The sequence below is a fragment of the Lissotriton vulgaris genome, chromosome 9, assembly GCF_964263255.1.
Source record: "Lissotriton vulgaris chromosome 9, aLisVul1.2, whole genome shotgun sequence".
Lineage (NCBI taxonomy): Eukaryota > Metazoa > Chordata > Amphibia > Caudata > Salamandridae > Lissotriton > Lissotriton vulgaris.
In genome coordinates, this window is record NC_141697.1 from 980,887,992 (window position 1) to 980,902,634 (window position 14,643).

Genomic DNA, 14,643 nt, shown 5'->3' on the forward strand with positions numbered 1-14,643 from the left:
ATTTTTCCCCAGAGTGGGAATTACCATCAGGTCCGGATGCGCCTTCAAAGGATGTCCAGCCATATCATGTGGTAATGAGGAAGGCAGCAGGACTTTTAGATTTGACATTATCAACTGTTGAATTTAAGTCAAATCTGCTTACGGAAGTACTCCATTCACCAAGCTCAGCAGTGGAGCCGTTACTCCCATTTAATGAGGCTTTAACTAAACCCATTATGGAGGTGTGGAAAAAGCCTCTTTCTGCACCTGCTGTTTCAAAAAGTGTGACGAGGAGATATAGGGTGGCACCGGAAGATCCTGCCTTTTTAACATCTCACCCTTCTCCTGAAAGCCTGGTAATTCAAGCTGCGTGCTCTAAGAAGTCAGTTGGTGCTTTTCCCCAGGTGCCTGGTGACAAGGAGGCCAAGAAGCAAGATCAAGTGGCCAAGAAGACATTATCTTCCGCAAGTATGGCGTTAAAGTCAACGAATGCCACTTGTCTCATGGGGAGGTATGTGCACGCACTTATGGACTCAATGCGCACGTTGATTCCTAAGATTCCGGATGACAGCAGGGGTGACTTTGAGGAGGTGTTGTCTGATACTCAAGCAGCAGCACGTCAAGTTATCCAAAGCGGTCTAGATACTGCTGATTCTGTGGCACGGATCATGTGCACTGCAGTAGCCACAAGAAGATCAGATTGGCTAAAATCCTCTGATTTTTCAGCAGACGTGCAGCCAGCACTGTTGGATCTGCCATTTGATGGAGTTGGACTCTTTGGCAAGAAGGCAGATACAGCCTTAGAGAGGTTTAAAGACAGCAGAGCAACTGCTAAATCTCTTGGTCTTCAAGTAAGAGGTTCAACAGCCAGGAAGTTCAGAGGATTTGGACACTCTTCATTTCGAACCTATAGACAAGGTCAGCAGCAGCAACAACCGCAGCAGCAGCAAAATACCTTGTATAGGTCATACAGGGAAAAGCAAAGGTCTCGTCCTCGAGGACGTCAAGCCTCTTCCTCCTCCCTCTCCCTCTCCTCCAACCCCCCAGCCACAGAAAAGCAGCCCTAGATCCGCCATTCAGGATCATGTGGGTCCGGTGGGGGGTCGGCTTACCTACTTTCTACGGGATTGGGAATCGGTTACATCAGATCTATTTGTTCTCAATCTCGTAGAAAATGGGTATGCCCTTCCCTTTCGGGAATTCCCTCCCAATTACCCTCCTTGCCAAGGTTATTGCACAGAGGAACATTTGTTACTTCTACAGGAGGAAGTACAGACTCTGTTAAGAAAGGGTGCGATAGAGGTGGTCCCAGAGCAGGAAAGTGGTCAGGGATGCTACTCCCGATATTTCCTGATCCCCAAGAAGGATGGCAGACTTCGTCCAATCTTGGATCTCAGGATCTTGAATCTCTGTCTGAAACAGGAGAAATTAAAGATGCTCACCCTTGCACAGGTTCTTCAAGCGCTGCTGGAAGAAGACAGGATGGTGTCGCTCGACTTGCAGGATGCGTATTTTCACATACCAATCCTGAAGTCGCACAGGAAGTATCTCCGTTTTACGGTGGGGTCGCAACACTTTCAGTTTGCGGTCCTTCCTTTTGGGATTACTACTGCGCCTCGAGTCTTCACCAAGGTGATGGCGGTGGTGGCAACACATCTCAGAAGGTCAGGGATCCCGGTATTCCCTTATTTGGACGACTGGCTGATCAAAGCAGAGTCGTTAGAGAAAGTGCTCCAACATCTGCAAGAGACAACCCAGTTGTTGTACCGGTTGGGTTTTTCAATAAATGTACCCAAGTCTCACCTGGTGCCCTCCCAGCGCAACCTGTTCATAGGTGCGGTACTGGACACAACTGTGTGTCGTGCATTCCCTCCTCCTCAAAGGATTCGCGACATACAAGAAATGATTCCTTTATTTTACAGTGGAGCGGTTGTTCCAGTCCTGAAGGTCCTTCGCCTGCTCGGTCTGATGGCTTCATGCATTCTGTTGGTCAACCATGCACGCTGGCACATGAGGGCGCTCCAGTGGTGTCTCCGCAGGCAGTGGTATCAACACAACGGGGATCTCAGGGAGTTAGTGAGGATCTCCAGAGAAGCTGCAGCGGATGTGTCTTGGTCGGGCGTGGAAGGCAACCTGTCTCAAGGGAAGCCTTTTCATCTGCCTCATCCGGTGGCCACAGTTATAATGGATGCATCCACTCTAGGGTGGGGTGCTCATCTAGGGGATCTGGAGGTCAAGGGTCTTTGGTCTCCAGAGGAAAGGTTGCTTCATATCAACCTTCTGGAATTGCGGGCGATACGTTTGGCACTCAAGGCCTTCCTTCCTTCCCTTCACGGTCGGTCGGTTCAAGTCCTGAGGGACAACACGACCGCGATGTGGTACATCAACAAACAGGGAGGAGTGGGGTCGCAGTGTCTCAGCAGGGAGACTCTGCGGCTGTGGTCCTGGGTTCAGGACCATCAGATTTGTCTGATGGCAAATCATCTGGCCGGGGTTCTGAACGTTCTTGCAGACAATCTCAGTCTGCAGTTCTTGGCCGACCACGAGTGGATGCTCCATCCAGAGGTAGTTCGCGACATCTTTCAGATGTGGGGAACTCCTTGGGTGGACCTGTTTGCCACTCACGAGAATGCTCACTGCCCGTCATTCTGCAGTCTCCAGTATCCGATGCAAGGACCCTTGGGATACGCATTTCAGTTGAGTTGGGGAAGTCAACTCCTTAACACCTTTCCTCCCATACCCTTGATTCCTCTGGTTCTGAGGAAGATTCGCCAAGACCGGACCCAAGTTATATTGGTCGCCCCGGATTGGCCGAGAAGGGTGTGGTATACAGATCTTCTCCACCTCTCCTCTCACCCGCCGCTCCGTCTCCCTCTCAGGGCAGACCTACTCTCTCCGATGGAGGGGCAGGTTCTACACCCCCACCTCCAGACATTACACCTTCGTGCCTGGAGATTGAACGGGGCAACCTGAATTCCTTTTCTCTCCCGCCTGATGTGGTGGATGTCATCTTATCAGCCAGGCGTGACTCCACTAAGTCCATATATTCATACAGATGGTCAAGATTTGTCGCATGGTGTTGAGAGAAATCAATTGACCCTTTGAAAGCCAATTTATCTGATGTTCTCCAGTTTGCTCTCTCTCTGGCGCGGCAAGGGCTTGCTGTTGCCACAGTTAAGGGCTATCTTTCTGCGCTGTCTGCTTTTCTCTGCTTGCCAGACCAGCCATCTCTTTTTAAGTCTCCTGTAGTGCTGAGGTTTTTGAAGGGCCTCACAAATAAGTACCCTCCTATTCCTTTTATTGTGCCTCAGTGGGACTTAAATCTTGTCTTGACCTTTTTGATGGGTGCTCCCTTTGAGCCTCTTCACAAATGTCCTATGAGGCTCTTGACTCTAAAGACAGTCTTCCTCGTTGCAATAACCTCAGCAAGGAGAGTAAGTGAGCTTCAAGCTCTAAGTTCCAAGCCCCCATTCTTGACCATTCATGCTGATCGAATGGTTCTTAGGACCAGGGCTGTTTTTCTCCCTAAGGTGGTGACTCCTTTCCACCTTGGTCAATCCATTACCCTTCCTACCTTTTATCCTCTCCCTCACCCTTCCAAGGAGGAGGAGAGACTGCATCGGCTAGACCCTAAGAGGGCTGTAAGCTTCTATATGGACAGAACGAAAGACTGTCGTTTGGATGACCAGCTCTTCATTGGTTTTGCTGGTTGTAAAAAAGGAAGAGCGGTCCATAAAAGAACATTATCAAGATGGATCGTCCTCTGTATTAAGATCTGCAACTCTTTGGCCGGTAAGGAACCACCAGAGGGTATACGGGCTCATTCTACAAGGGCTAAGTCGTCAACCTCAGCATTGGCTAGAGGTGTGCCTGTAGAGTATATTTTCAGAACCGCGACTTGGACCTCCCTCCACACTTCCGCGAAGCATTACTGCTTAGATACCGAAGTGAGGAGGGAGGGTCACTTTGCGCGCTCAGTTCTCCAGGACTTCCTGGTTTAGAAGAGTGGACACCCTCCTCCGGGAGTGGGGACTGCTGTGGGTCTCTATTCACAAGGTGAGGATTCCACTGGCAGATGTATCTATCAGAAGAAAAAGTTACTTACCTTCGGTAACGCTTTTTCTGGTAGATACAGTATCTGCCTGTGGATTCCTCACTGAACCGCCCGCCTCCCCGCCTTCTATACCAGAATTACTGTAATGTTTTTACTTCATGGTCAAGAAAATGTGTTATTTAAAATGTTTTCTGCATTTGCTTCACACTGTGTGTGTTACCTTGACTATTGGGTACTGTGTATACTGTGTATATATCTACTGTCATTGGTCCGTCCGTGTGCCTCGAGGGCACGGAAAAAAGGGCGTAACTGATGTCACCACGCCGGCGTGGGCCTATTGTAGGCGTCGGTAACGTCAGCGGAGTCGCGAGCCGTGTCTTTATGACGTCCAAGTCCACGTCGGCGGGAAGCTACAAAAAGAATTTCCGAATGTTGCTGACGCAAGGGGGATATTCACAAGGTGAGGAATCCACAGGCAGATACTGTATCTACCAGAAAAAGCGTTACCGAAGGTAAGTAACTTGTTCTTCTACATCATTAACATGTCACTCATCATGCTCTGTAAGCGGAGCGTTAAGGCCGGAGTTGGAATACAGGTAAGGTTAAGGCTTGAAATGTTTTAAACTAATTGAAAATATTAAAAGTTAGAATTAGTATTAATGTAATTGATAAACTGATAAAAAGCTCTGATTTAATACACATAAATAATGTTTAATTTAGAGTTAATATCACAGCAAGAATAAAGACCTAGTAATTATAAAGGTGATTAAAGAAATTTAATATTAGGGAAGGTATATGCTAAATCAAGGATAATTAAAGGATACCCATTAATGAACATAAAATAAAAGATACAATTACAGTTTAAAAAATGTCTTAAACAATATTACAAACTTTAATAAAAAAATTAAGGTAATACTATGGTCGATGTGGTGGGATTGGTATAGCGGAAAACAAAAAAAATGTACTAGAACAAAGTGGTGATTTTTGATGTAAGGCCTTGATGTAGCGATATGTCAATGAACTGGTTGTAGATGCAGTAGCGTACGAGATGGCCTCCTGCCAACAGACAATGTGAAAGGCAGCTCCATAAGAAGAATTACAACTTCTTTTCTAGTGCCCAGCCTGACCACAATAACCTTTAAAATATCAAACTTTTCTATTATAATTCTCCAACCACCTCAGTTACCCGCCTAAATTCTTGAGGATATTTCGGGATTTATTATTTGTGATAGTAGTAAAATACTTATATCTTTTTACGAAGGTTGATCTAGGTTAGGAGCAAACAAGAAATCATGATAGGTAGGCAGGAAACAATCTAATGTTTTTCTGACAAGCGTCTATATTTTGACTTTTCCTTTAGGAGCTGGAGCAGCAGGCCTATGCGCTAGAATTTGATATCTCATTGAAGGCTCTTTCAGTTCTCCGATACATCACTGATCACATAGACAGGTGAGCTACAGTACTTTGGGTGATCTTTTGAAATTTCTGATTCTTTTACCCATAGTCTGATGTCTGGTTTATATTTTCTAAATGGGTCAGAAATTACAAATATGGCCTTGCTTTGTATTAATAGCACAGTAAAATTGAATTCTGAATATATTTGCATCTCCAAGGCAATGGCAACATTCTGATTCAAGAACTGTGTTTCTCTACCTGGAATTACCATATAGACTTAGGCATTCGAGACACTTTATACCTTCATGTGTTAAGGGAATGTGATGCCCATCACCCACTATTGTGACTTATTCAACTTAGAGAGACTGTAGTCACATTGTCCCCAGTGTCAGAAATGGCTACCACTGATCCTAGTCTACAGCACATACTGCAGTGGAGTGATGCAGAATCCCATGTATGTCTTTAGTTTGGCACTCCCCATCTGATATCAGGATGTAAGGTGGGAGACTTTTTGCTATTGGTTGATAACACCAATTATCTGTATCATAAATACAAGGGGCTTATTTATTTGCAATGAGCTTTCAAAAACAATCATTTATTATTGCTCTACTTAGATTTCTGTGCAGCTCTTTATCCTACCTACGTGGGTCCACCTCTCAAGCATGTCACCTACTTTAATTACTGTCCTTAGACTATACTTGCGGTCAGTGGAGGAATCTTGCACCACTTTACAAATGTGGTTTAGTCCATCCATGTGATAGTTTAATAATTTGTAATTGGACAATATAGCTTGAGAAAGTTCTTGTCACTCAATGTAGTCAAAACCTTAGTTTCTTTAATCCCACTTCTGTAGAAAGGAATTTCCTTACATACAGAGAAAAAAGGAGGGAAAAGGGCTAAAGTTGTCTGTGGATAGACCTTCAACCAAAAAGTGTCTTAACCTTTGACATTGTGCTGTTTATATTTTAAAGAACATTGCATTGGACCAGTGGGAACTATCATGATCCATTGCAGCTCTGAATCCATGAACCTAGTATAATGCATGTGAATCTTTTCTTCAGGTCTTTCTCAGGGTCAAGTGACGATGTTAACTATGAGTAGACCCTGATGAAGCGACAAATGGTAAACAGTTAGCTCAGTTGTAAAACATACGTTGACCAATTTAGCTCTTAAAATCAATTCTTTATTTTTACGTTCATTATCCATTTCAAATTTAGAATTACAATTTATTGAACCTCAACTTATTGATCTCAACCAGTTGTACTTTATAAAATTAAACTTGTTGTCTTATATGTTCCTTTATTCTTCTATGGCCACAGTCACATATTTACTATTGCTATTTTCAATATATTTTGTGTGTCAATATTTTTTTCTCATTCGTATTCAACACCAGTCTCTTTAAAGGCATCCACAAGGTTCTTTCCACCTGTTAAGAATGCTTCTGTGGTGAAACTAACTTTCAACAGTTGTTGAGGTCAAATCCCTTTCCAGTTTACAGTTTTTAAAATCTCTTTATTACGCAAGATCTCAGTATACCACAAAATAAGAGCATTAAATGTATAACTTGCTGTACAAGTACACTTTGAAATCATCTCCTAAAAATCAAAAATCAAATATTCACACCCGCCTCTAAGAAAGCAAGAAAGAATGGGCAAAGAGAGCATGGACACTGAAGATAGGTTATAGAAGAAAAACACAAATAGAGTACACCGATATTCCTCCGATAAATAAAGGATGAATCTTCACACAGTACTCAGTTCAAACTTTGTCAAAGTTATGCTTTATCTGTCAGATGGCTCCAAGCTTAGCTCCCACCTCTGCCTTTTACTTGGCAACATTTCCTACTTTATACTCTAAAATTCATCTGTATTCCCCTGCCAACTCTGATCAGGAAAGAAGGTATTTGTGTCTTCTGAATGATAAATCCCTCTGTGCCGCAACAGCTGTGGTTTCTGTCTCTATGTGAAGAATGTATCAGTTCAATAGTCACAGTTCCAGCACCAGAGTTGATTGTGTCAAATTCTTGGAAATTTTACGTACTTCCAGGGAGTCAGCAATCTGGCTGGTTTGACTTCACTCAGAAATCAACAGAGTATTAGGGTGATTACCTCTGAAGTGGAGTGGCGGGAGTAAAACTCTAACCTTTACCTTCCTTGCAAGGTAATTAAAGTGATCGCCTTATCGCTCCAACTTTAGCACGGGGGTTATATTTCTGGTCTTAAATTCCTTAAGTCACTAACCACCTACCATTGAGATCTTACACACTCCTCCACAGTAGTGTGTATGTGTGTGTGTGTGTGTGTGTATGGTTGTGTGTTTGTGTGTGTGTGTGTATATATATATAAATATATATAAATATATGTGTGTGTGTGTGTGTGCATGTTTATATATGTATATATATATATATATATATATATATATATATATATATATATATATATATATATATATATATATATATATATATATATATATAGCAGGCAAAGCACGAAGACTGAAATCTGGAGCCCCAGACCCAGAAAACGACACGAGTCCCAAAGTAAAGGCAAGTTCTTTTTATTTTCTTAAGGCAGAGGCAGCATACGAGACTGACGCGTTTCGGGCAGTTGCCCTTGTTCACAGTCATATATTGATATATCCAATTACCACTCCGGTGCTAGGCCCACCATAAGGAGAAATACGGACACTGGAATTGCTGTTCTCACTGCTGGCAACAGTGACTTTTATTTAAACCAGGTGCGCAAAAGTCAGGCAGGATGACGCGTTTCGGCTAACGCAGTAACCTTGTTCACATACCTGCACTGCTCAAACAAATGCATTTAAATACACAGGTGCAAAGTAACCACGTGACTTGAGAACTACACACACCATGGAAAGTGAAAACATACTGCATATCAAAAAAGACTACAAAAAGGAAAGAAATAAACCTTTGTTTTGTAAATTGCGGTTCAAATACTTTAAAATCGCTGTTTGCTCATTACTCATTAGTTTATATTTTTCGTAAAGCATGGTAGTTATCTTTGCATAATTAATACAATGTACAAATACACATTTAAGCTGTCAGGGTAATTAACACTATAACATCTATATTGATATATATGTATATTTTATGTTTAGGTTACTTATATATATGTGTGTGTGTGTATATATATATATATATATATATATATATATATATATATATATATATATATATATATATATATGCTTACACTTTCCGCGGCTCGTTTTGCGGGGGAAACCTCCCATAGTCTGGTGGCTCGTTGTTGCTGGCAGAGCCCCGCCAGGTAATTTTCTTCCAACAATTCAAAATTTCAACGCACTCTCAGAAGTAGGATTAAACAAAGTGTTGTTTATTGCTGTTACGCGTTTCGGAAGCCCTTGCTTCCTTGCTCACACAACAATCCCTCAGCATTCCACCATTTACATATACAATTAGTGCTTGCTATAGAAACAGGACTGCACAGTTCATTTTGGCTGACATCTTAGAGTGTGTGCATAATGCTATTTTCCACACCATGTCTCACTTTTTTTTCTGCAAGAAGTCTTGATTCATATAAAGTAATTTTCATTTTATATTTGTGTTACTTTTTTTCGCCATAGTGGCTATATGTGTGCTAGTTTGTCTCATTCCCTCTTTTTTCGCCTAGTGGCTTGATAAGGGTCCAATGTCTCTGGGGAGTGCTTACTAAAAACATAAGTGACAAAAACGTGAACTTAAGTGAATAATTCATTACATTACTGAGTGACATTATCTTCTACTCTATTCTGTTGTGACTTCATCCAGGTGACAGGTTCAAATTGCTTGTGACGTGCACGTGATTCCTACTCTGAGCGCCTTGATTCTACCTGTTTGAGTAAAACAAACGTATAGTTACAATTGTACTACAAACATGATTAAAACAACATATGTACATTTTCAAGCTTTCTTTTCATTACAATTCTTAAAATTATCCTGAATCATTTCATTTCATTTTCTAGTTTTTCTAGTTTTCACCTGGTACAGTTTGCTCATTTCATCCACATATTTATGAGTCATATCAATCATATAAATGTACTGCTAGCTCTTCATGGTCATTGTGTCCATTGGGCTGTCTCGTTTCTAACTCTTTCTATATGTGATGGCTGGTCTCGTACTTAGTTTGTGGCCAATAATGGGATCACTTTTTAAAATGTTCCAGTTCTTTGCAATTATTTTTCTAACATTCTGAGACCCTTTGTTATAGGTTAGGATTACTCTGGTGGTGTCATCCTCCTTGCTATCAAGTTCCATTGGTATTAAGGTACTTTCCCTTGTTACGTTCTCCATTTTCGATAAGGCCCTATCCAGGACCCATTGAGGATAACCCCTTTCTCCGAATCTCTGTATCATATTTTTTTTTTTTTTTAATCTGATACAGAGATTCGGAGAAAGGGGTTATCCTCAATGTGACCAGCCATCACATATAGAAAGAGTCGGAGCCTTAGAGATATAATCACTAAGGGGGACATCACAAACTACAAGGATAGAAATCAACATAACCTTGAAGGTTTCTTCCCTTGCGGGCAATGTAGAGCTTGCAAATACAGTCCAATGAGAAAAAACTTTGAGATACCTCATTGTACAAACAGGAGAAAGATATGCCAATTCTTGACATGCAGCTCAACACATGTAATATATGTACTTGAGTGTCCGTGTAAGAAAAGGTATGTAGGCAGTACCACAGTGATGGCCAAAAATAAGAGTAATGCAGCATCTAAGGGCGATCACAAATAAGGACTCCCAGTAGCCTGTAGCAAGACATTTTGCCCAGCACCACAAAGCAAATTGCAACCTATTAATGTACTTTGCAATAGAACAGGTGAATGTGAACCTGAGAGGGGGAAACAGGGAGATACAACTGAGGAAGAGGGAATCCAAATGGATCCTTGAGTTAGAAACGAGACAGCCCAATGGACACAACGACCATGAAGAGCTAGCAGTACATTTATATGATTGATATGACTCATAAATATGTGGATGAAATGAGCAAACTGTACCAGGTGAAAACTAGAAAAACTAGAAAATGAAATGAAATGATTCAGGATAATTTTAAGAATTGTAATGAAAAGAAAGCTTGAAAATGTACATATGTTGTTTTAATCATGTTTGTAGTACAATTGTAACTATACGTTTGTTTTACTCAAACAGGTAGAATCAAGGCGCTCAGAGTAGGAATCACGTGCACGTCACGAGCAATTTGAACTTGTCACCTGGATGAAGTCACAACAGAATAGAGTAGAAGATAACGTCACTCAGTAATGTAATGAATTATTCACTTAAGTTCACGTCTTTGTCACTTATGTTTTTAGTAAGCACTCCCCAGAGACATTGGACCCTTATCAAGCCACTAGGCGAAAAAAGAGGGAATGAGACAAACTAGCACACATATAGCCACTATGGCGAAAAAAAGTAACACAAATATAAAATGAAAATTACTTTATATGAATCAAGACTTCTTGCAGAAAAAAGTGAGACATGGTGTGGAAAATAGCATTATGCACACACTCTAAGATGTCAGCCAAAATGAACTGTGCAGTCCTGTTTCTATAGCAAGCACTAATTGTATTTGTAAATGGTGGAATGCTTAGGGATTGTTGTGTGAGCAAGGAAGCAAGGGCTTCCGAAACGCGTAACAGCAATAAACAGCACTTTGTTTAATCCTACTTCTGAGAGTGCGTTGAAATTTTGAATTGTTGGAAATATATATATATATATATATATATATATATATATATATATATATATATATATATATATATATACTAGCAGCCCGTCCCGACGTTGTCCGGGTCAGTATTGTAAATGTTGTTGTGTTGTTAATGAATAAGAAGACATTTATTTTAATATTTTGTGATAAACAACATTTTGTGTTTCATTAGAATTGGGATTTAGAGTAAATTGATTTTCTACATTCCCTTTCCGAGAGAGTCCAACATATAACTGCCCATGAGTGAAGCAGGCTTCTCTTAAGTCTATGCCTATAACTTTTTATGTTTGGCCTTGTGATTTGTTAATAGTGAAAATGGTGCCTTTTAGCAGCCCATTCTTCACGTTGCAAACGGTGACTTTCAGAAGGGCATTGGTCAGAGTGTTTGTTTGTGTTCGCCGGTATTGGTGGTACTGTAAGTGCGTTTTTAATCCCGTGTATGTTTTTGGTTGTGTTGTAACGTCCGTGTGCCCAATTTGTTCACCTTCAAAACGGTGACTTTTGGAAGCCCATTCTTCCCCTTGCAAACAGTGAGTTTGTGAATGGCATTCGTCTGAGTCTTCCTTTCTGTGCGCCCGTCTTTTTGTTAGTGTCAGTGCTTTTTTCGTTCATTTCGCGGAAGCAGTGAAAGCTTTTTAATGCGTGTATTCAGTTTTAGTGAAGGCCATTCGTGTGAGTGTCCCCCCGACTTTGTCCACCATTGAAACGTTCATTCGCTTGTGCCCTGAGCCGCGCCTCTTTCCGAGTGTAAGTAATTCTTGTAACGTGTTCTAAATATTGTGCGGAAGCAGTGCAAGAGTTGTGTTGCGTGATTGGTGAGTTGTCCAAGGCGCGCCCCTTTGTGTGATGTAAACTGCGCCCCGTACATGATGTCAGCAAATGCTGTGTGAGGCACTGAATTGTGTGGCTTTCAAATACGCTGCACTGCTATTTGTACGGATGTCTCCGGTTTTACCTTACTGTTCTTCTGGTGTTAACGCTGTGGCTTCATTCCGTGATTTGCAGTAATGTTTTTAACGTTTTAATATTCCCCGCAAGGCCTGCCAAACGAATGTGGCGTGATTGGTCGGCTGAACAAGGCGTGCCCCTTTCTGTGCTCGAAGCCGCGCCCCGTCCATGATGTCAGCCACGGTAACGCCCATGTGTAATGCTGTGTGTGCGAGTGAAGCGAGTGAATATTGCGTGTTTGAACAACGTTGCATTTCCATAAAAACGCTGTAATAATGTGTTCTCGTACTGTTGGCTATGTGAACTGGTTTCTTTGAACGCTGTGAACGACGCCCACATTGCAGCAGTGTGAAGTTGCCTGCCACTCTGACACTGTTAACGCCCACATCCTGCCCCTGTTAGCGCCCACTTTTTCTCACATGTCAACGCCCCCAAGGGACTACTTTACGACTGAGGGCGCCCCTCCTTTCAAATGTATATGGGGTCCATCTATATAACCTATGTCCATCTCCTGGTCCTCCCCTTTCCAACGCTGTATTGGGTGTTGAGATTGGTGGTGTAGTTTTCGAGTTTACCCGGCTCAAAGGACACAGTTCTCTCTTTATAATAGTAGTATAGATAACAGCACATATCGACTCGATGAGGTCGACAAAACGGCAAGCACGCTGGTATCCGATTTTGTTAAATATTTTATTGCAAACCCCCCTCACCCCAGACACAAAAAATATATATATATAAATATATTTATGTTTATTTATTTATTTATATGAATATGTGTGTATATTTTATATTTTGGGGGGAAGACCCCAAAGCCCCTCTTTTATAATCACAGCTCAATACCCACCCCTAAACTCTATAAAAATAACCTTACCACTCAATAACCTTACCCACCCTGAAACCATAAAAACACCTTTACCACCCAATACCCTTACCCACCCATAAACCCTAAAACGTTATTACCACCCAAAACCCTGACTATCCCCAAACCCTAAGAATATGCTTACCGCCTTATACCCCACCCATACTACCCAATACCCTTACTCACCCGTAAACCCCCAAAACACCCTTACCACTCACTACCTTTACCCACCTCTAAACCCTAAAGACTCCCTTACCACCCAATGCCCCATACCCACCCCTAAACCCTTCCACCTTATACCCCTAACCATACCACTCAATACCCTTACACACCCCTAAACCCTAATAACACCCTTACCACCCAATACCCTTACACACCCCTAAACCCTAAAAACACCCTTACCACCAAATACCTAGCCACTCCTAAATCCTAAAAAGACCCTTACCACCCTATACCCCTACCCACACCACCCATTACCCAAACCCACCCCTAAATCCTAAAAATATCCTTCTCTCCCTATACCCTTACCCACCCCTAAACGCTACTATACCTTTACAACCCTAAACCCCGACCCTAAACCCTGACCCAGCTCTAAACCCTTAGTGGGTGTGCGTGTATGTATGTATGTGTATATATATATATATTACCTACTGGCGTGTCGCCAGTAGGTATATATAGTTAGGATTTTTTCCCTATGGGATTTTTTAAAATTCTATGTCTAATAACTTTGGCGTTTGTGGACAGAATCGGCTGAAATTTTCAGGAAAATGGCACATTTTGTTTCTGAGCAGCCCCTAAAAATTTGGGGAGATTTCCTCAAGGGGGGGCCGAGAAAAAAGGGGGGTCCCAAAACGCGTTTTCCCCATGTTAATTTCCATAGGGCGGTTGGCCTCACTTTTAGCTCGAACGGCTGAATGGATTTGCACGAAACTTGGCAAAATTGTAGGGACTGTTAGCCCGATGTGCCTTTGCTAGGTCTCAATATATGTGCTCCAGTGGATTTTGAGAAATTAACGTTCAAAACAAGATATATATCTGTAACAGCGCTCCGGGCTGCGCTCCGGTCCGCTTACTTTTCGCGAAACGGAACTTTGCGATGCGAAGCTGATTGGCTCCCCGGTGTCTGTCAACATTCTAAACAGTCCGGAGCGGCCGCCATCTTATCTCTCGGTAGGATCGAGAGAGAAGAAGAGGTGAAAAACGAAGGGGGAATTTAATGAAAGGGGGCAAGGTATACTCCTCTTGACCCCCTAGGAATGTTGTTGGGGTTATTAAAGGGTCCCGTGGGGAAAATAAAAAAAAATATATTTTTCACGGTAGAAGCGCTTCCCGGGCCGCGAACTGGGCCGCAAACTGGTAGCGAAACGGGAATTCGCCATTTTGTGCTTCGTTTTAATTAAATTACTAGGTATAAGGGGGTGCGGGAGACGTATCCTAATCCCTTATGTTTTCTGAGGGTGGCTGAGGAGGCTCATATATGTTGATATATGTCTTCCAGCGGCTGTGCGTGCGCCATCTTGTCTCTCGGTAGGATCGAGAGAGAAGAAGAGGTGAAAAACGAAGGGGGAATTTAATGAAAGGGGGCAAGGTATTCCCCTCTTGACCCCCTAGGAATGATGTTGGGGTTATTAAAGGGTCCCGTGGGAAAAAAAAAATTAGATTTTTCACGGTAGAAGCGC

At 42.2% G+C, this 14,643-nt stretch overlaps 1 protein-coding gene across 1 annotated transcript in view; it reads left to right on the top strand.

The window, feature by feature from the left end:
• The window catches only part of ZMYND10 (zinc finger MYND-type containing 10), a 317,696-nt gene that overhangs the window by 171,532 nt on the left and 131,521 nt on the right, over positions 1-14,643 (top strand). Inside the window, exon 6 of the mRNA XM_086936812.1 lies at positions 5,394-5,482. Coding sequence (XP_086792938.1) covers positions 5,394-5,482 — 89 coding nt within the window. The remainder of the gene's footprint in view (positions 1-5,393; positions 5,483-14,643) is intronic.